Here is a 23,876-nt window from a genome sequence, read left to right on the forward strand (position 1 = left end):
AATGCCTTCTATACATAAACTGCTTTGCACTGGGGGTGCAACATAATCTGAACAAATAAATTTTAAGGGGGAACTGATGATTTGAATCTCAATCTCTTATGTTATTTTCTTGGCAAAAGTTAAAAAGGAACCATCCAGTCTAGGAAAGATAGATCTTCTATATACTTCAGCAAGAACCAGACAAACAGAATGAACTCTAAGTTTTTCCTGAAATTTTTCCAACTCAGTGGCTTTGGTTTAACTTGATGTTGGCAATGTCTGTTGTCCCAAGTAAGTCAACCTGAACATCAAACCCACCAACTGGTACTGGTTTTGATGTTCATTCAGTAACAATTGCAATCCCAAAGGTTATACAGTCACTCTGCGGCATCTGGAGATTTGTGGCATAACCCCCAAAACACATGAGCAACATGCATGAAGTCATAAATATTTTTCATTCTACCATCAAACCAAAAGAAATCACATTTTTACATTCATTATTTAAGAACACACATAATTAAGCAAAATACTCCAAGCCAAAGGCTGTACAGTCACTGAATGGTAACAGCTTCTATGTGACAAAATCCAGAAAACACCATCTATCATTCTTTCTCCATAAGGAAGCTACAGAAGCTCATACTGTAACATTTTAATCTGCCACAAACCAGGAGCAATAGTGCTTTTGACACTCATCCTTGAATTAACTATTCTTAACCTGCCAATTTAGGATTATTATAACAGTCTACATTACAACTGATGCCTAAAGCAATAAAATGACTTAATGCTTGATACTTTAAGTATCTAGATGAAGCAGAGAGGGAAAATTTTCTATTGAGCAAAACCTGGTCTTCTTCCAGAAAACATTTAAGTTTCTGGCACTGGACAATTAATAGATTATATTCTAAAAGAAAAGTGATATCAACTTACTTAATAGTTGGCAATAGAGGGCCTGTAAACTTCTCTTCATGGTATCATCTGGTCCTGCTTGTCCTCCAGTTTATTCATGATTCTGTCTAGGAAATTGGGAAAAGAAAATTGTTACATCTGGTGAACATAATTCAATTCAACAATCAGAAAGAATAACACTCAACATGATCCTGTTTGTAAAGCCTAAAATCCCTGGCTTTGAAAAGGAAAATCCTTGGAATGGATATACTGATCTCTAATTTACAACAGTCTGTTACATAAATACCATTCATCAATTGGTTAAAACCTGAAAACTATACATATACTAAAGGAAATTCATGGGCAACTAGATAGTGAGAGTCTGACTTAGGAAATTTTGAGGACTTCCAGTTAACACTCCCTGACTCTCTAGCTTTTAAACAGGAGAAACAAAAAAAAATTCCTAATCTTATTTCCGTTATGGTGTTCAACCAAACAAAATAGCCCAAAAAGGTTAACCACACTTGAAGATGTATCATGTTAAATAACTTTTCCATTATTTTCTGGTTATAAAGGATAATCCAGTTCAGAATATTTGGAAAATACAGCTAAAAGAAATAGAGATAATATATAAGAAAGTACAAATTACCTATCTCTGCAGCCTTTCAATGTGCATTTCGATTGGTCTGTCTCATTTTATCTATTATATTTTTTGTTTTTAAGTAGGTTCTATGCTTAATGTGGGACTTGAACTCACCACCCTGAGATCAAGAGTCATATACTCTAATTACTGAGCCAACCAGGTGCCCTCTTAATTGTACATTCTAATTTTTCTTCCTAGCAGAAAAATCTTCTTGTGTTACTATTACTTTACTACTTTATTTTAAATGGCACACAGTATTTCCTTAAGGTTAATTCTTAGAAATGGAATTACAAGGACCCTATTTAAGGCTTTTGAAATATACTGCCAAACTACCCTTCATCAGTACCAGTATATGAGGCTATTTGACTACAATCTACCCAATGTTGGAAATTGATAATTTCTTCATATCTTTCCTAGTACATAGCAAATATTTCATCTCATTGCTTTAGTTTGCATTTTATAAGTTTATTAATTATTTGTCTTTTTAAAATTTTTAGTTCACATTTGACAAAGATTCCTTTTTTTTTTGGACATAGATTCTTTACTAAGGTTCCTGAACCTTCTCCTAAGTCCATTCATGAACTTCCTTATAAAGCCTAGTTTTTAGTAAGAACTAGATTAGCAAATTGCTAATCAGTTTGACCAGAACCCTCTACTATCAATATCTGATCAGGTTCCTTATCCTCCATCAGACACTAGGTGGTAATTACCCTGGCTTGTCTTTAGCAAGAATCTTACTAGATTACTTAAGCCAGAACCATTTACCCCTGATGTTTCCTCTTAGTAATTTTCTATCCACTGACCGCCCTCCCCCCCCAATCCTTGGCTATAACTGGCCACCTGCCCAAGCCGTATTTGGAGTTGAGCCCAATCCCTCTCCCCCACTATAAAATCCCATTGCATTGTTCCCCATACCGATCCTGAATAGAGCCTGCCTCACCATCTTTAACAAATGTCACTGAATATCCTTTTCCTTAACACTTTAATGACTCTCTACTGGCATGCTAGGTTATTTTCTCATAATACCTCAAGTAAAACTGATTTATCTTTCAAATGGTTTTGTTAAGATATAATTCATGCATTATAAAATCCAGCCTTTGAAGTATAATATTCAGTGATCATTAGTATATTCAAGTTGTGTAACCATCATCAATGGTCTGGTAATTCCAGACCATTTTTCATCACTCTAAAAAAGCAAAAAAAAAAAAAAAACAAACCACCCAAAAAACAAACAAAACTGAAAAACAAAACCTCAAAACTCCTATGTTTATTAGCAGTCATTTCCTTTCTCCCCTCCTCCCAGTCCCTGGCAACCACTAAACAACTATAGATTTGCTCATTCTGTATATTTCACATAAATAATATAAAATGTGTAGTTCGCATCTAGCTCTTTTACTTAGCATAATATTTCTTAGGCCTGTCCATGTTGTAAAACATGCTTCTCCCCCTTTTTATAAGAATGAGAAACAGAAACAAACACACTCACACACAGTCATGGTTAGAGAGGCCTTCCTTAGTGCAGGATTACATAAACAGTTGCCTGTATTTTCTTTTGATATTTTTATTTACTTTAGATATGTTTCTGGACTTTGTGTTACATTTTCATCTCTGTTTGCTCATTCTCCCACTATAACAATGTGTTGTTTAAATTAAGCTCTTGGTAAAGTTAATCCTCCATTACTACTCTTTTAAGATTTATCTTGTTCTCTGAATATTTTCCCCCTAAACTAACTTTATCATTTTATTAAATTCCAGAAAAAAATATCATTGGTATTATAGTTGCAATTATCTTCCACTTGCTTTAAAGACTTGATCTCTTCAAAACCAAGTGTGGTGAGGAGAAAGATAATGTTTCAAAAGCTGTAGTTCTGAAGATCAGAAGAATTCTTTTCAGAGAGTGTGAAGCACTTTTTTGGGGTGTATGCACCATAGCTCAATGACTATGTAGAACCCCACCTACCACCCTAAGCGTGATCTAGATGAGGAAGAGGTAGAGAAAAAGATAAATTTTTTCTCTTTATAATTCTCTAAAATTTTTCTCTTTATAATTTTCTATAATAAAACTTCAGTTCTGAAAAGCTAGGAAAGACAGGTTAATCAGTCCAGAAATCAGAGGCTGCAGAGATTATTCAAGACATGGCAAGAGACAGAAAAAGAGCAATTCCAAAAGAAAGAGGTAGGTGGGACCTAAGAATAAAAGATAATATGAGAAATTCCTTAGAGAGGATGACCCATAAACTTTAAAATGTATCAAATATTTTATTGCTTATTTTATGCTGTTTTTACTTATACACTATACCTATTCTCCCCCACTATGCTTTCCAACCATGAGTACCCTCAAAATCTCAGCAAAAATTTTATGCAAAATAGTCTTGTATTAGTGGTGCTCAGCTGGACAATGATAGAACAGAGACTACATCTCAAGACAAGGGTGACCAGGAACAGGAAGGTGCCACAGGAGTCCTAAGTAATGGTTAGTGGACATCTGTGGAGGACTTAGGACATAGTAAGCACTCAATTGTACGGTGAGTAAACATATGAATGAATAAATAAATGATTAAGTAACAGGAGAGCAGAGAAACAGTTGTTTATATTGATCAAGGGGAATATAAGCCCCTTAGGCATCTCTAGAAATGCTTAGAGGTTTCTGAGAAACTGTTAGATTTTTGACAGTACATATGCAATAGAGCCATTTTATTCACATATCAAAGAAACAAGGTATCTGGGACACCTGGTATATCTGGATTGCACAGGGCTATCCCAACTATAAGCACCATATAGTTTGTATTTATTCAAATTTAATCTTTATTTAGATCTTTTTATGGATTTTGTAGTTTTGTACTGTCTTTCCTTGAGTTCTATAGTTTTGTCAAATTCATTCTCAGGCGTGTGTACACACACACACACACACACACGTATTTGCCATTGTGATGGAATTTCTGCTTCCATTATATCTTCAAACTGCCTCTATATGAAAATAACTGAGTTTTTTATATTCGTTTTGCGACCTAACCAAACTCACTTAGTTCTAAGGATGGTTTCTCACCTGAGTCTCTTGGATCAGTCGGTCTGCTTTGGATAGACAGAGAGGCACAATGAGATTCCATCTAAAGCCATTTTTTAACCAGATAGTAGGGAATTTTATCTTGTCCCTCAGGGAATATTTAGGACCGCCACGAATGACAACAAATTTCTGGGATGAAATTCTAAGAAAGTATAGTTTACAGCCAAGAGGTGGAAGAAAAGAAAAGTAAGAGAGGATGATGATGAAAATATTTGTCAAAACATGCAGATACAGTGGCACAGGTGGGGGTCTCACTGAGTAAACAAAGAGGTGCAAGTAATCTGAACCACTCCTTAAAGAAGATGAGTCTAACAGAATCTTGCCTCTCTCCCCTCTGATTTAAATGGAACACACTTATATCTATTCCATTGATTCAGGAAGGGAAATTTCTCTTTCACAGATCACTTAAAATGTTTAATTAGAAATATCCACACAGCAGGGAAGAAGTAAGAAAGAGCCAAATGAAAAGCTCTTATGTGATATGCAAGTTGACTTGAAATGACAGGTTCCCATAGAGAATAAGGAATAGCTAGGAAAATCCTGGAAAACAACATAAAAATTCAACAAAGTAGGGACAGGGTGAAGAGGGACTGCTAGTCCTAGCAGCCATTAAAACATACTCTAAAGCTTCTACATAATAAAAAACTATAAAACCATTTGATATTAACACATGAATAGACCAAATTATATATGGAAATTTATATAATAAAGTCAGAATATTAAATTAAAAGGCAAAATGATGAACTTTTTGAGATACTAGAAGATTATATGGGAAAATGTAAAATTGTACTAACTCCAAATAAGAAACACCAGCATAAATTCCAAAGGACCAGATCTTTATATGTTAAAAAAAAGTATACAAATACTAGAAAAAAGGGCAAATTCTTCTACTGAGAGTAGAGAAGCTTTGTTAAATCCAAAAGTTTGAAGGAATAGAAAAATATAAACTTTATTACATAAAAAATTACAAAGTAGGGGCACCTGGGTGGCTCAGTGGGTTAAAGCCTCTGCCTTCGGCTCAGGGTCCTGGGATTGAGCCCCGCATCAGGCTCTCCGCTTGGTGGGGAGCCTGACTCTGCCCCCCCCCGCTCACCTGCTTCTCTGCCTGCTGATCTCTGTCTGTCAAATAAATAAAAAATCTTAAAAATTTACAAAGTCTTCTTCTCTTGCCGCAGGGGGGAAAAAAAATTTACAAAGTAAAAACTATAATATAAATGAAAATACAAATAATGTACAAATAAAAATATACAAATGAAAACCTAGAAGAAATGTTCAGCTTATAAAAAGCAAAGAGTTAATAACCCTAAAATTCACTTATAACCCCAAATCAATTCTCACACTGCATTAGCAATCATTTGCATACAAGCTCAGAGTGGGAAAATATGAATTGCTCAACATATATGCTCCCAGATGAGGTCAAACAAGGCAGTGCTTTGTCATTAACATCTTCCCCTCCCTCTGCCCTTCTTGTTTCAGCTCTCATATGGTGAACAAGTGTCCTTTCCATAGGCTATTTAGTACCATGCTTTTAGTATTTTTGTGCCTTTTCTTCTTGCTATCTTTGTTTGAAATGGTCCCCAAGCATGGTGCTAAAGCGTTGTTTAGTGCTCGTAACTGCAAGAAAGCAAGAGTTATGGTGCTATTGGCTGTGAGTTCAAAACTAATGAATTAGTAATATATATTACATAAGGTATCTAGAAACACTCTGTTTCTATAAACAAAAACATATAAACCAAGGTTATTTATGGATCAGTTGGAAAAAATATGATCTGAGGCTCATAGGAAACTAACCTTCTATTTCCCCTGAGGGCAGCAGCTCAGTATTCACTAGTTCAGTATTTCTGAAAACTTTACCCAAATACGACCATAATCATTAGAACCAACTGCATTTGAGATGAGCTTTAAAATATTTTGTGAGGCAAAGAATGAACATGACCAAAAATTCAGGTGACTAATAGAGATGGCACAAAACCAAAAAATGGCTCTCCATCTCTTTAGGACCCAGGAAGAGCTGATTAAACTGATGGCCACCATACCTTACGACACTTTTGGGAAAATGAGGGGGGGAAAGAATAGAGAGTTGACAATATCAACTAAACTTACAGGCCTGCAAAAAACATTCAGACAGGATCATACATCTCCATTTTATAGGCAAGGACACAGATACTAAAAATTCTGTCTTTTATCGAGATCATGCCTATCAGCTGTGAGACCTTGAACTAGTTTCTAGACTCCTCTGATTGGTGGATTTCTTGTTTGTAAACAGGTAAGAACAGTAACTGATATGCTTGCTGCAAAGACTAGACAATGCATGCAAAGCAGCTGTCCCCATGCCTGGCACACAAGGGCTCAAAGCAAATACCTAATAGCAGAAGGCAGGATAATGACACATTTGGCCACAGCTCACCAACCACTTCTTAATTGTGCTTTCCCTAAACTAGAAATGAATCAAAGACTTTGGAATATCAAACAAACAGTCCGTTTTGTTAGATCTAGTGTCTTATGCAAACTGAATTTAGAATTTAGAATTTACTTTTATGCGTATAAGTTTGACTAAAGTCAAACTATTTTATTATTCCTAATTTATACCTTTCTCTTCCTTAAAAAAGGATCTATGAAGACTTACTAATAGATTCAAGTTGTATAACAGGATTATTAACATATCAAAGCACATTAATAATATCAGAAAGGGAGATCCAAAATTATATGGAGAAAGGGGGGATTAATTTTACTATCGGGGTGCCTGGGTGGCACAGTCGGTTAAGGGTCTTTCTTCAGCTCAGATCAGGATCTCCCAGTTCTGGGATGGAGAACTGAGGGCTCCCTGCTCAGTGGGGAGTCTGCTTGTCTCTTTCCCTCTGCCCCTCGCCACTGCTGGTGCCCTCTCTCTCTCTCTTTTAAAAAAAATTTTACCATAAAATATAATTGAACAATACACTTCTCTTGGAGTTTCTTAAAAATAAAGGCAAAAAAGAAAGTATTATTATTATTATTTTCTGGCTTCATATATAGGCACAGTTTGTATTCTGTTCAGAAAAACTACCCTTTAAAAAAAAATACTGCCCTTTTTTGACACCAACTTCTAAGATAAAATCATAAGACAATTTTTGATAAGCATTAGCATCCTCAATGGCAGTTTTACACAATATGAATAGAATATTCTTGGCACAGTTGCTCTTTATCAACCCACAATAAAAGCTAAAGTCCTGTGTTAAGTAGTGATTCAGAGAAAGCATTTCAATGAGCCAGGCACACCATGCTGCAGAGGAAAAAATCAGACAGGCCTGTAACCGAGTAGCTTTGTTATGTGACCTTGATCAAGTTACTTAACTTCTCTGAGCATCAGCTCCTCATCTGTAAATGAGGCTGAGCCCCAAATCAGAAGACTGCTGAGAGAAGTAAATGAAGTAAAGCACCATCCTGTGATCTAGTACATTGCTTGTGTCTCTCCCTTCTTACAAAGTGAATGGTATATTGACATGCTGCTTTTGGTCTTGTGAGGAGAGATAAAACTAGGAAAATGAAAGGAACTGATATTCAGCAAGTCACCCCAGGGTCTAAGGATCATGAGCATTGGATTACTTCAAGAAAGCAAATATGAAGGTTTGTTTCTTGGCTCACTTACATCATAAGTCATAAATGGATGCATGTGACCAGAGGGCTAAGTTTGGGTTTGGGTTATGTTTTTAGAAAAATTCTTTTGATACAGATGATTTGCATATTAAACAGGAATATCTTTTACTTCCATAAAGAAGGAGATGTTATCATTTTCCTGAAACTTGTGGCCCTCCTAATCTTTTTTCTAATTTTTCTCAGTTTTGAGTAAGAAATATTTTACTTTTCTCTGAGCCTATGATCAACAGTGTGAGCCTGATTACAGTCTGTCATTTTGTCTCAGTTCTGGGAGTTTATAGGAAATAGGGGTGACTACAGTGAACTTGAAAGCATGAGGGAATGGTATTTTTAGGCTCCAGCCAACTGTGAGCAGGAAAAGTCTTTTTTTCCTTAAGCTGAAAATCCTCACAAATTTTTTTTCCCTAAATTTTTGAGAGAAGCCATAGATTGAGATGTCTCTCCCCATTTTAAAACACTAGCAATTAATTCACATGGGGCAAGACTACAAGTCAAAAGAAATAGAACAGTGTGATTTCTGATTAATAAAGGCTTTCATGGTGCAGAACCTGCATGAGAACTTTTCTACAAACTGAGGAGGAGAATGATGTCTGTCTGTGGAGAGAATCCTGCTGATGTAGGAAGTGGTGTAGATTTACCCTCCACCTAGGCTAGTCCTCCAGCAACTCTGGGGGTCACTCAGTAAACTCTGAAGGATGAAAAGCACTTCAGTAGTGCTCCTTTCTCCTTTCCTCTCTCCCCCTTCATATTTTCTTCTCTGAAAAATAAAATCTTGGGGGCTTTCAGATCCATGAGATGCTGAATTCCAAACAAAAAGACAAAAGCTGTTTACCTTATACTAAGGAAAAGCCTACAAAAAGGCATCAATTAATGTGAATTCTGCTTGGAGGACTGAGAAGAAACTGCCTGAGTGTTCCTCAAGACCAGCTGGAGTTTATTTGCTTTTGCTGGGGGAGAATGTTCTGCTGTCTACAGCCACTGAAGTCAGCAATGGGGTAAAAATAGGACCAGGAGCTTGAGGCATATTGTAATTACACAGACTTCTTTCTTCTAGCATTACAGTGTATTAAGGCCATTTATTTCATTTGAGGAGACAGAAAGGTGCTTGTGTAAGGTGAAGAATACATACCACACTTCCCCTTTTATGGTTTTGATATTAAAGACTGTACAGTGAGGTCAGGGAATTAAATGATATTGTAGCAATGCCAAATACTAAAGGAGGATGTTTCATCATTTTGACTGCACTGCTTATGAAAAAGATTATTTCTTGTCCACAGCAAACACATTCATTTTTCTTTTTTCTTTTGCAATGCCTGAAAAATATCTTCAGAGATTAAATTTGGGGACCTAAAAATATGTGTATTTCCTCTGGGAAGCAAGCATTTGTCCTAAAAGATGTGCTAAGTTTTTACAATGGAAATGGAGGGAAAGCCATATGAAATAGGCAAAACTCTTATCAGAATGTTTTACATGTGGAAAGAACATTTAAATCATGATGTACACTTTGGACATGCAACACAGTTCAGTAGGTGAAATTAGTCATAATATCATAGTCCTTCCTAAATCTTAATTTTAATCTCAAAACACTTCTTTTTCTTCATTCCTTGTCCTTAGCTTCTCCCGTCCTACTTCAATCCATGTAAAGGCTTCCGTCATTTTTGAGCTAGTATGAAGAAAGTTCTACATTGTGGTTTTGGTTTAATCTTTCAAAATATGTAGTTTATGATAGGTGATTCCATAGGATAGGCAGTCTGTTGAATGTACAGCTGGGATAAAAATTCAACTGAGATGAAAAATTATGTGGGCAAGAGTGAGGTGGGCCAACAGAAAGCAGATGTAGCTAGAAATCTGAGGTTCTATGGATTCTACCTCAGTCTGTAGGCAAGGCCATCAGAGGAGGGTGGTGCTGTCTTCTCTCAATTCAAAGATGTCCTGCAGCTCAGTGTCTGTAGTGTGCAAAGTCACTCCCTATGTGGTACGAACAGGTGGTCACCCTTATGTCACCCATAACTCCCAGGAAAGGGAAGAACAGATACAGCCATTCCCTGAAGAGTGTGGATTAAGGTCACAGGTAAGATCAGTGTGAGCAAGTTCAGTCTACAGTAAAGTCACAATATTCCAAGCATTTCTGATGATTCTTAACTTTATGCCTTGCTCTAGGAAGCTTGAATAAAATAATACATATCATCTCATCTGTGAGGGACTTAAATAGTTTATTTAACTATGTTGATAATTAGACCTTACTTTAATAACTTACTTTAATAACTGGATGGGCTAGAAGAAATATCTAGAATTACCAAAATTAGTATTTCCAAAACTAGTTGATAGTCAAAATCTATTTTTAAAATAGATTCCTAAGTCTTTCCCTCAGGAATCTAAGATCCCACAGGTTCTTAGATGGAGCAATTGTAAAAGGCTTCTAAGATGGCTCTTCTGATCAGCTACCACCAGAAGTCAAGAGCCTAATCTAGTACTTCTTAATCCTGACTGTACATTAGAATCCTGGAGAGATATGCTGGATCAATTAAACCAGACTTCCTGGGGATTCTAATGTGTAGTCAGTCAATCAAGAACCAGGGACCCTTACCCAAGCCTAAAAGAGCACTAGAGCCCGTGAGGCCAGTCCTGCTTGTCCGCATTCCTGAGACTGGCATTTTACGAGAGATGAGGGATGATTGATGAAACCACATTTGCAAGTTATGTTTAAAAGAGAAAATGACTGATTCAGTGCCTCTTAAATATTTAAATCTACAGCCTCTCATGCAATTCAAGTTTTATGCAACATGAGTTCTTGTGATATTTTACCCAATCTATCTCTGATTTACCTCTCACTTGGTCTTGCTACTTGGCTTCATAGAGATGTCAGGAAGATTAAGGAGATAATGACTAAAAAGGGAGAGAGAATGAAATGAGGTTCAGTGAAGTAAAGAGGGTGTGGAAGCCATATGCAGACTAAGAGACTGGCATAAAGCTGAAACCACCCTTACCATCTAATCACTTGTTCACAAGGTAGATGAATATTCCTTTTCCTGAAGACTGCATTCACAAGGGAAACAGTGAGGAGTCATGCCACAAATTCTGAGCAGGAGCAGGGAGGAGAGACCACACTGAAAGGGCCTCCTTCCTGTGGAGACCATAACCAATCACATAGAAGGAAACAGAGCAAGAAGATACAGGATAAGCAGCAATTAAATTGGAGATCCATTTCTTTGGAAAATAATGAGTACTACATGCAAAGCAGTAAGTACTGTTTTAGTAGCAGAGACTGGAGCTGGGAATAAAAGCAAATGAGACATGATCCTTGCCCCAAAGGAGCTTACAGTTTAGTGGGGGGAACAAATATCATGGCAAAAATCACTCTATAGCCAGCTTTGCCCCTACCAGCTATATCAGACAAATTATTACATTATATTCCAGAAAATAACAACAATTTAGACACCGAGACTCAAGAAGGGGCAGCAGATATTCTATTAGTAAAACAGGCATCATACCTATGTTTCAAGGTTGTTCTGAGAATGAAATAACACCTCCAGAGTCTGAAGCATAGAAGCACAAGAAACATGCCCTACACTTTTGAATAAGGAAAAAAAATGACATTTTCTGGAGAGTAGCAGGACAAAGTTTTTGAAGGAGATAGAATATAAGCTAAACTTGCAAGGTTAAGAAGGATTTTGACTAGTAAAGGTAAAAATGTATAATGGTTCTGAGTGAGGACGGTGAGGCAGGAGTTTGAGAATAAGTACATAGAATAACAGAAGATCTACCCCGGCTACTTAAAGTTCCTAAACAATGCAATTTGAATATGGGACTCTAGCTTCTCAAATGAGGTGGGGCCAATGTTCTCATTTTCTGGGGGAGAAAAAGCTATATGGAGGAGAGGACAAGACTGATAGGGAAATAGCAGGCAGTAGTTGGGAAGCAGAGCAAGAGGTTGCGTCCCCAAGGCTCAGTCTTTCCAGATCAGAACAACAAAATAAATGCATACTAATCATAAGATAGCTGGAATGTCACTGCCTTACAAAGTCGCAGGCAGCTACAGGACCCAGAATCATCCCTGCTGATGTTTATCGAGCATTAGACAACTGCCACTGGATGGTGCCAAACCCAAGTTTTACACCTGGATAGATGAGATCATGCAGCTGGATCCTCAGATTGCTAAGGCTAGTTATGTAGGCTCATTTTCACTATTTCATTAACTTCATAATAATGTCACATTTGTTTATACCAGTCATTCTAAAAATGTAGTCTTCAGACCATCAGCAACACCCAGGAAGTTGTTAGACATGGAAATTATCAGGCTCCATCCTAGACTGCTGATTCAGAAACTCCTGGGGAAGAGCCCAGCAATCTGTGCTTCAATAAGCCCTCCATGGTGCATGGTAAAGTTTGAGAACCTTTGCTTTTCAGAAGTGAATTTTTGGTCCCTTTATGCTATGGCAGGGTTTAACTCTTCAACAGTTACTTCAGCTGTTACTGTTACTTCAAATCATTTACAACTTCAAAGGACCAATAAATGAGGGAAAAGGGAGTTGCAAGGGAAAGACCCATTTCCAAGGTCTCTTTCAACTGTAACATACTATATTTGTCCATTCACCAGTGAGGAAAATGTTTACAGTTCAGTAGTTCAAACAGATTGTTGGGGCTGGCATTTGTGGCTCTTGTTGAGAACATTAGCATAGCGTGTTTGAATTCTAATGACTAATTTGAAAATACCACCCACCTCCATTATTCCAACTTTTTAAGCTAGTAATCTTAATGCTATATGAGTAAAACCTACATGGGAGGTGGCATGTGTTAATACATGGGCTTTGTAGTAGAAAAACCAACAAAATAATTGCAGTGTATTTCCTAGTCTCTGCTTGGTTATACACATCAATAAGAACTAGACCTTTCACTGAATTAAAATTATGAACACAAGCTGCCAGAATGGATTTAAATGATTAAATCCTAGAACTAGTTTCAAATAAACCTCTCACCCAGAATCTAAAAGACTTAACAATAACAGTCAATACTTACAGGTGAGTCAAATGTGTAAGCCATTTGTGCCTTGTGAATCAGCACAAATCAGAAGTATAAAATTCAGGGCTCTAAAGTTTGAAGAAAACTGTGCTATACCTCAAAGAAATCAGACTGGGGATGAATCAAGAATTTTAAGAACAATTAGCCATCTGATTTCCAGTGCTGTCCTTCCTCAAGCTAATGATACACATAGACATTTGTATGTAGGCTATGCAAATTAAAATGTAAGTTCTGGGAAGGTAGAAATTTTGTTTGTCTTGTCTACCCTCATGTCCTCAGTGCTTAGAACCTACCCTTATGTCTTCAGTGCTTATAGGGTCAGGTACATAGTAGGTATTCATAAATGCATAACTGATCCTACAAAATAGATACAGGTGTCAATGTCCAGCAGAATATCCTGGAATGATTAAAAAAAAAAGTTATGTAAATTATATTACCCAACACAGTAGCCACTAATACAGGTGGCTATTGAGCACTTAGAATGTTGCTAGTATAGCTGGAGAAAATATTTTTAAATTTAAAATTAAATGGCTTAAATGTAGGCACAGTTATAGAGGCTGAAGAAAATGAGTATATGTAGGTCGGGCATAGAAAAACAATAGTGAGTGGGTAATTCAAGAAACTTATTATTATTTCTGACCAGGGAAGTGGTTCAGAGAAGTAGAGATTGGGTGGACAATCCTTCCTGGGTTCCAGATTCTTTCCACTTTCCCTAAAGTCATTTTTAGCAGCAATCATTTAGCAGCAATTATTGAGGCAGGGAGGACTGAATTTCATATTTGGGGAGATGACACTACACTCCTGAACCACCAGGGAAAAAGTGGTTTTGAACCCATAGACAAAAAAGCTAGTGGAAGAGTGACTACTGTATGGCCAAAGATATCAAGTGTCTGCAGAAACAAAAGCAGTGAAGAACTTAAGACTTCTTTCTTGGCTCAGTTTGCTCTTGCATTCATTCACTCAAATATTTTCTAATGCTCCATAAGTGCCAGGCCCTGTTTTCTTGTTTTCCTTTCTTAAGGGATGGTATTTCAAGGACTGACCTTTGCAACTGAGTAGGGCCTTGAGGTTCTTGGGCTTGCTACAAAATAGAGGAAATCCTGGGAAGAAAAGGTCTGCCTTGCAAAATGAAATGACTGAATGAGAGCCATTTAATGTTAATTAAAAAGAAAAAAAAAAGACGTACCCTTTTTCTGTACCCAAACTAGTGAAAACTTGTTTACGCAGCATAAGGCCTAAAATTACAGCATACTATTAAAAGCTGCCTTGACTTCTGGTAAAATCAGGAAGGCCTTGAATGGTCTGCCCTCACACTCTGGAGAAGGTTTCTTAGCTAAACAACTCTCTTTATCAAAGGTATCAGGCATAGTTCCTCTTTATCCCTGAGTAACGTGTTTTAGTTGCTAACAAGCAACTGGAATTATTCAAATAAACGAACCACATCCTCCCCAGCAACCAGGGGCACCACATCTTTTTGATACCACAAACCTGCTTCCCAGAACTCCTGGCTGTTCATGTTGTTCCTGAGTGCAGCTCCCATGTGGACCTGTGTGACATACAGTGTTCTCAGGCCCCAGCTACAAATATGTGACTAATCAATTGCTGTTGATCACATGCATCCAGTATTGAGGGTTTGGCCTTTCCCCAAACCCTAGGGTAGGATACCTTCCTCACCAATGGAGTGAATAGGAAGTAATTAAAACAAATTCAACATATTTTTATAAACTCTTCCAATGTAATTCATCAGTTGTTGTTGGGCAAGATATAATTTGTAGATACTTAAGACAATCCCAATCCTTCTGAACTCTGTTATACATCAGGGGCATGAAACCTGTAAAAACTACATTTCTCAGAGGGCCTCATCATCAGATGAGATTCTCATTAGATTCCCACTATTTGGAAACACAAGCATGACATTTGAAGGGTAAGAGGAGCCATCATGCACTAGTAGCAGCTGTGGGTTAGCACTAGACAATAGATGGAAGGTTTTGTCAGCAGCTACTCAGTGCCCACCAGAAATCCACCTATTTACTCAGGTTCTGCAGACAGCTAATGCTTTTTTTTTTTTTTTTTAAGATTTTATTTATTTATTTGACAGAGAGAAATCACAAGTAGATGGAGAGGCAGGCAGAGAGAGAGGGAAGCAGGTTCCCTGCTGAGCAGAGAGCCCTATGCGGGACTCGATCCCAGGACCCTGGGATCATGACCTGAGCCGAAGGCAGCGGCTTAACCCACTGAGCCACCCAGGCGCCCGGCAGCTAATGGTTTTATTGGCTATTCCCCTATGTCTCCTTCATGTTCAAATTCCTAAAATCTGCTGTAGCAAATGCCTTTGCACCCTGGTTCTACCCTCTTGGCTTCACCTTTGACTTCAGCTGTGGTTACATAGTTCCATACAGGCTTCAAATTCATGGCAGCAGCAAGACACCTCAAATGCAAAATACACATTTCCATTTTCTGGTCTAGCATTTCTCTGATATAGCAGATGTCATGGGAGTTAGTTGGGGCTACAAACGTGTGTGAAGCTCAGAAGTACGGGAGTTAATTTCCAGGGGGCAATTCTTGGGAGCCAGTAGATACATGTTCCTACCTTTCATCCTGCAGCCAGACAATTCTGAAAGGTATTCTTTAGGTTTCTCCATAGGTTCTGAGAGAATCAAGCTCGCATTATGCATCTCTACAACACAACCCTGTTGGCCATTCCTCTTTGCCTTATTTCATACTGCTGATCTCTGGGATTGGCTCCCCAATAAACTATCTACTCCTCAGTGCTTGCCTCAAATTCTACTTTAGGAAGAATCCAAACTAAGATGGTGGCTTTCCTGAACTTTGCTCCTCCAGCCTTCCACAAGTTGTATAAACTTCTGATTCCCTGCATTAAAATGTTTCTTATTCTTCACATTTATAGTAGCTTCTGTTTTCCTAATCTTGCTGTGATTAATACGGTTATATAATATTCCATCACATATTAAGTCATTTTATCTACTCTGTGAATGGACATCAATAGGGCCACCATTATTTTACTTTTGTTATCTTCAATACTTTGATTACTGTGGAAGACATTACTAGTTGTTTTTACCAATAGACATTCTCCCAATATTCCTTACTAACAAAACCCAATTTGGGTTAACCTGACAATATAGCTGACCATAGGAGTGCTGACAATACTGGCTCTATCTTTTGTTCTCCATTTTGTTCACGTTAGTTCAATGATCTCTCTCGGGGCTATGTGTTCTAACCCCCATGGAGATTAATATACATACCTTAGAAATGACTGCCAAGGCTGGAAAGTGGAGAGGCTTGTTTGGGCCTTCCATGAATCTGTTAGAGATAATATAGTCCTTTCCCTTTCTGATGCACAGGTTGTGCCACAAGATCAAATTAAAGGGTAACTGTCAATTAGGTGCATATAAGCTCTCTGAGGTGCAAGCAACACCTTTAATCTCATTATAATGCCCTTTTGTGTGTCCTGTCACTCTAAGGTCCAGATTTTGTGGAGAATAACTATGCAGTTGTGGTGGATTGTCCTCCATCCAATTCCCCTGTCAGTAAGTTACCCTAAATAAAACTCTATGTAAACTGTATGGAGTGGCTTACTTCATTTTCCAGTCTCAAAGTACCTTCTCAGTTTGGGACATACTTCACTGTTTCTCCTGCACCTTCTAATACTGACCCAAACCTTAATTTTACAGTCTCTGAAGCTAGAAGAGATAGTTCTAATTAATGAGAAACAGAAGTTCACCTGAGATTTCTAGAAAAGTTTTAGCTGACTTGCTTGTCCTTTTCTCTTCCCATTTGGAACAATATGAAAGAAACTTACCATCCTATAGCCACAAGGGACAATGAGGATGAAAGCCATTGCTTAGGATACTGATGGTAAGATGAAGCTGCTTCCGGAGCCCTGAATATTGGGTCTCCCCACTTCTTGTTATGAGAAAGATAAATGTCTATTTTGTTAAGCAGCTATAATGGTTTTGTTTACACAGCTGAGTGCAATCCCCTACCTGATACACTGTCATCATATTTTTAACTTTGAATCATTTCCTTTGACTTGACTCCTGGAAGGAAATTGCCAGGTCAGTCAAGGGGTGTGTGTGTGTGTGTGTGTGTGTGTGTGTGTGTGTATTTATATATACATAAATTTATAATACATGTTGCTAAATTATTTTATAAAAAGACTATACCAATCTACATGGTTACCATCATAATTTGAAACTATATATTCTGGAAAGTGACACTGTGCTTGTTTTGTAATAATCTTGCTAATTAATTTCCATTTTGATCACCAGTCTAATATACTACTAGTCCTAAGCTCATAGGCTACATGGAAAAAAAAAAGCTCTGTGGAATCCCTACTCATGACGACTGTCAGCATTTTATCCACTCAAAAAAGCAGCACATACTACGATAGCCCTACAATGATGTTACCATAGGCTGACTATTAAGACAACAAGAATGACCTCCTTCAAAAAAAAAAAAAATACCCCCACTGCTCCAATCAGATAGACTGTAGTCAAGGGAGACAAAGAGATGAGAGGACACACAACAAAGAGAAGATAACAAGAAGACCAATGTGGCCAAAGGCTTACTAACAGCTAAAGGATCTATTCTACTTCTGTCTGTAAAATATGGAGGGAAAGGTAGAAAAGTCCCTGCATCACTCCAAATTAAAAAAAAGAACTCTTAAATAACAAGAGACAAGATGGGGCATTTTTATCTAACAACTCCAGAGATTTTATAGCCTAAAAGAGATATGAAAGAAACCATGGTAAAGAGATTACAGCCAAACAGGCATGATAATGGCTTGCTAGGCACTAGGCCTGTGTGTGTAAAACCCAGCCTCATCTTACATCTGAGCTCATTTCTTCCCTTTACTGGCAACTCTAAGAGGAAATATCCTGGCTAAGTAAGTCATGACAACACTGCTTCATGGCACAGACTCCTGGAACATTAATTCATTCATTTATTATATTCATTCATTCACTCACTGACTTTTCTTGCATGCCTACTGCTAGTAAGTGGTAACAATATACCCCTTGGACTCAAGGAGCTAACCAACTGGGAGGAAAAGGACACATACAGAAATAATGATAACGCAAAGGCATATAGCTTAGGAGCTGCAACAGAAATATGCAGTGCTTTAAGAGTTAGGAATAGGAAGAATTTCCTCCACGTGGGATGACTGGAAAAATTTCAAGTGAAGTGACAGCAGCTTAGCCGAACATCAAAGGGTTGATAGGATATCAAGAGGAATGAAAAGCAATAATGTGATAGAAAACAATTAGGGTATAAAGTTAGGAAATCCTGGATCTTGCCCCAGTTTGCTTCATAGATCTTACAAGTTACTTAAATTTTGTAAGCCTTTGTTTGCTTACCTGTATAATAGAAAATAGCATCACCCTTCAGGGTTGCTTATAGCATGTATTAAATTGGGTAATACATGTGGAAGTATGTTGTAAATTTTAAAGAGATATAAATGAAATTAGTTGTCTACTCCTATAAATGTTTTTATTATTCTTCTATATATAGCAAACAGCATTAAAAAGTTCAAATATGGGAAAGTTCAGGGTATGATTAGGACAAGTTTTTCTTTCCAGGTATTGGATCATACATGATTTATATAATAGACTGTTAAAGAATTGTGTATTATCTGTTTGTTCTTTCTCACACACACACACACACACACACACACAAACACACACACACACACCCCAAGTATTAGTTTCCTGAGGTCAGAGACTGGATTTTACTTGTTAGTGTTGTATGGTAGCAGTTATATCACATTCAAACAGGTCCTTGTAAGTCACATTTTATATTATTATGATTTTGACTATTTTTAAAATTTTAATTACAGCAGTTAACATATAGTGCTATATTATTTCAGATATACAATATAGTGGTCCAACGGTTCCATACATTACTCAGTGCTCACCAAGACAAGTGCATTCTTAAATTCCATTCAGTTATTTTACCTGCCTCCCCGTTCCGGTAACCATCTATTTTTTTTATACTTAAGAGTCTCTTTCTTTGTTTGTCTCTTTCTTTTTCCCTTTGCTCATTTGTTTTCTTTCTTAAATTCCATATTGAGTGAAATCATATGATATTTGTCTTTCTCTGACTAGCTTATTTCAATTATACTCTCTAGCTCCATCCATGTTGTTGCTAATGGCAAGATTTCATTTTTTATGACAATAATACTCCATTGTGTGTGTGTGTGTGTGTGTGTGTGTGTACATATAAAACATATCTTCTTTATCCATTCATCAATCAATGGACACTTGGGCGGCTTCTATAGTTTGGCTACTATAAATAACATTGTAATAAACATAGGGGGGCATGCACTGTTTTGAATTAGTGTTTTCATATTTTTTTGGGTAAGTACTTTTTAAATTTTCAATTACTGGATCATAGGGTAGTTCTATTTTTAATTTTTTGAGGAACCTCCATACTTTCTTTCATAGGGGTACACCACTTTGCATTGCTATTAACATTGCAGGAGGGTTTCTTTTTTTCCACATCCTTCACATCCTTTCCACATCCTGAACATTTGTCAATTCTTATTTTGTATTTTAGCCATTTTGACAGGTGTAAGGTAATATCTCATTGTGGTTTTGATTTCCATTTCCTGATGAGTGATCATTTCAATACACGCAGAAAAAGCATTTGACAAAGTACAACAACCATTCATAATAAAAACCCTCAACAAAATATATTTAGAAGGAACATACCTCAACATAAATAAAGGCCTTACATGAAAAAAAAAAAACACACACACACAGCAAACATCACATTCAATGAAGAAAAACTGAGAGCTTTTTTCCTAAGATCAGGAGTAAGAAAAGGATGTCCACTTTCACCACTTTTATTCAACCTTCTACTGGAAGTCCTAGCCACAGCAATCACACAATGAAAAGAAATAAAAGGCATTGAAATTGGTAAGGTAAAACTTTCATTATTTGCAGATGGCATGATACTATACATAGAAAACCTCAAGACTCCACCAAAATCTACTAGAACTGATAAATGAATTCAGTAAATTTGCAGGATACAAAAATCAATGCACAGAAATCTGTTGCATTTCTATACACTAATAACACAGCAGGAGAGATCTACAAAAACAATCCCATTTACAATTGCACCAAAAATAATACCCAGGAATAAATTAAACTGAGGAAGTGAAAGATCTATACTCTGAAAACTATAAAACATCGATGAAAGAAAATAAAGATGATTTTGGCTACATTGAGTAGGATGAAAAATGTTAAATTTCATGAGATTGAATTTATAACCAGAAAGGATAGCTAAAGCCATTAACGTAGTGATACAGTCAAGATGGCAGAGAAGTAGGAGGCCTTAATTTCCTGTGGTCCCAGGAACTCAGCTAGATAGCTATCAAATCATTCTGAATATCTGTGAACTCAACCGAAGATCTAGGAAAAGAATAGCTGCAACTCTACAAATAGAAAAGAGACCACTTTCTGCAGGGTAGGAGGTGTGGAGAAGTGAATCCTAGGCAATATATGAGAAGATAAATCATGGGGGTTGGGAGCCTCCATAAGCTGGCTACTAGAAAGTGATATAGTAGCAGAGCACAAAATAAAGAACTTTCAGCAGTCTATTCCAGTGAGGGACATCCTGGCCTGAACGGCGCTCGGTAGCTAAGCAGGGCAGAATCCTAGGTGGGACAGTGTGGTCTCAGGATCTTTGGGGTGACAGAAAGACTGGTGGTGGCCTTTGGGCAGCAGAGTTCCCAGGTATCAGAGTGCAGAAGCTGGCTGTAATCAGTGAGCCCAGGAGTGGCCTCTCAGCTTGGGGTTGCCATAAACTGCAAACCATAGCATGGTCAGGTGACTGCTTTATGAGCAGGGGTCCAACAAGCGGCAGGACCAGTGAGACTACCCCCTCTTACTCTCCTGGGAAGAGTGTAGTGGGAGTGGGCAGCAGGAGTCTGCAGGGTTTGGACACTTGATACAGGGTCATGTACCTGAAAGAGAAATGCTCTGTCACAGGCTGGGTAAGCATCGAGTGTTGATGGAGACCAGGGAGACAGGAGTGACTGATTTTCCCTCAGGGTGCACTGAGGAATGGAACCCTGAGCTTTCAGTTCAGGGCCAGAGATTGGGAGGCTGCCATTTTCATTCTCATCTTCTAAAGCCCTCAGGGAAGAAAAGCCAGACAGAGCAAACTGGAGCAGATCACTTGGCCTGGTTCCCTGTCAAGGGCAGCGCAATTCTGCCAGGGTAAAGACACTTGAGAATCAAAGCAACAGGCCCCTCCCTCAAAAGATCAGCAAGAACATTTGGCTAAGTCCAAGTTTATCAATCATAGAGAACTGCAAAACTCCAGCACTACAGGAATATAGCATATAAAATGCATGGTTTTTTTCCCATTATTCTTTAGTCATTCAATTAATTTTTTCCTTTCTTTTTTCAACGAATTATATCAACTCTTTTTAAAATTTGTTCATTTGTTTCAAAGATATTATTTGACAGAGAGAGAGAGAGAGATCACAAAGCTCTCCGCAGTAGGCAGTGGGGGAAGTAGGCTCCCTGCTGATCAAGGAGCCTGATGTGGGACTTGATCCCAGGACCCTGAGATCATGACCTGAGCTGAAGGCAGCTGCTTAATCCACTGAGTCACCCAGGCATCCCTTAAATCTTTTTAACCTTCCATTTTTACATTTATATTCTATCCTTTCACTGTAGTTTATTTTGGTATATATGTAAAGCTTTTTTCTTTATAATTTTGGGATGCAGTTTCTTCTAACAGACCAAAATACACCCAGAATCTGGAATAATGGCTCTGTTCTTGTCATTTGTCTGATCATATTTTTTTCTTCCTTTTTTGTTGTTGTTTTGTTAAAGTATTTTTTTAAAGATTTTATTTATTTGAGAGACAGAGATCACAAGTAGGCAGAGAGGAAGGCAGAGAGAGAGGAGGAAGCAGTTTCCCTGCTCAGCAGAGAGCCCGATGTGGGGCTCGATCCCAGGACCCTGGGATCATGACCTAAGCTGAAGGCAGAGGCTTTATCCCACTGAGCCACCCAGGCGCCCCTAAAGTGTTTTTAATTTTCATCTTTATAGTTACATCCTATCCTTTCAATGTATTTAATTTTATTTTATATATATATGTGTGTGTGTGTGTGTTTCTTTCTTTACAATTTTGAGATGTAGTTTCTTATAATAAACTGACAAAAAATATAATCAAGATATAAGGTATTGCTCTGTTCTGTTCACCTGTATAACCCTTCCTTTTGTCATTGTTGGTCTTCTTTTTTTTTTTCTGTTTTTTTCTTGTCTTTTAGTTTTCATTCTTACAGTTACACTCTATCCTTTCATTGTATTTAATTTCATTTTGGTATGTATATAAATTTTTCTTTCTTTACAATTCTGGAATCTAATTTTCTAACAAACAAACCAAAATACACACAGGATCCAGTGTACTGTTCTACTCTGTCCACCAGTTTGATTATATTCTTTTTCTTTTCCTTTTTTCCAGTTTTGGATCTCTTCTGATTTGTTTAGTGTATATTTCTCTGGAGTTGCTGTTGCCATTTTAGTATTTTATTCTTTGTTCATCTATTCGTCTCTGGAAATAATGACAAGACAGAAAAACTCACCTCAAAAAGAGAACAAGAGGCAGTACTGACAGCCAGGGACCTAATCAGTATGGATATATGTAAGATGTCAGAACTAGAGTTCAGAATAATGATTACAAAGATACTAGCTGGGCTTGAAAAAAGCATAGAACACAGTAGAGAATCCTTTTCTGGAGAAATAAGAGAACTAAAATATAATCAAGTTGAAATTAAAAAGGCTATTAATGGAAACTGCTAGGAGAAAAGCAGAAGAGAAATTAATGATATAGAAGACAAAATGATGGGGAATAAAGAAGCTGAGAAAAAGAGAGATAAATAATTACTGATTTACAGGGAGAGAATTTGAGAGGTAAATGATATCATAAAGCAAAACAATATTAGAATAATTGGAATCCCAGAAGAAGAGGAGAAAGAGAGAGGGGCAGAAGCAAATTATGGCAGAAAACTATTGGATCAAATTATACCAGAGAAATTCCCTAATCTGGAGAAGGAAACAGGCATCCAGGTCCAGGAGGCAAAGAAAACCCCCCTCAAAATCAATAAAAATAGGTCAACATTCCAACATAGAATAGTGAAATTGGTAAATCTCAGAGAAAATGAGAAAATCCTAAAAGCAGGTCAGGACAAGAGATCCACAACAAAAGATCCATAATCCAAGGATATAAATATTAGACTGGAAGCAGACATACCCACAGAGACCTGGCTGGCCAGAAAGGATTCAGGGTGCTAAATGAGAAATATATGCAGCCAAGAATATTTTATCCAGCTAGGATGTCATTCGAAATAGAAGGAGATATAAAAAGCTTCCAGGAAATTGGGGCACCTGGGTGGCTCAGTTGGTTAAGCATCTGCCTTCATCTTAGGTCACAATCCCAGAGTCCTGAGAGAGAGCCCCACATCAGGCTCTCTGCTCAGTGGGGAGTCTGCTTCTTCCTCTGCCTCTGCCACTTCCCCTGCTTGTGTTCTCCTGTTCTCTGTCAAATAAATAAATAAAATCTTAAAAAAAAAAACTTATAAGAAAAACAGAACCTGAAAAAATTTATGATCACCAAGCC

The 23,876-nt window shown here is 37.5% G+C and overlaps 1 protein-coding gene across 5 annotated transcripts in view; it reads right to left on the reverse strand.

Annotated features, from left to right (window-relative positions):
- Positions 1-23,876, reverse strand: part of TMEM108 (transmembrane protein 108) — a 364,869-nt gene that overhangs the window by 149,054 nt on the left and 191,939 nt on the right. For 4 of the 5 annotated variants that reach the window (XM_004762491.3, XM_045088908.1, XM_013061441.2 and 1 more), the window contains one exon: positions 907-992. In XM_004762491.3, the coding sequence (XP_004762548.1) occupies positions 907-946 (40 nt within the window). In that variant the 5' untranslated portion in view covers positions 947-992. The remainder of the gene's footprint in view (positions 1-906; positions 993-23,876) is intronic. The other variant, XM_004762492.3, reaches the window with a different exon arrangement.

Source organism: Mustela putorius, unplaced genomic scaffold, assembly GCF_011764305.1.
Source record: "Mustela putorius furo isolate JIRA1106 unplaced genomic scaffold, ASM1176430v1.1 tig00003834_pilon_pilon_pilon, whole genome shotgun sequence".
Classification (NCBI taxonomy): Eukaryota; Metazoa; Chordata; class Mammalia; order Carnivora; family Mustelidae; genus Mustela; species Mustela putorius.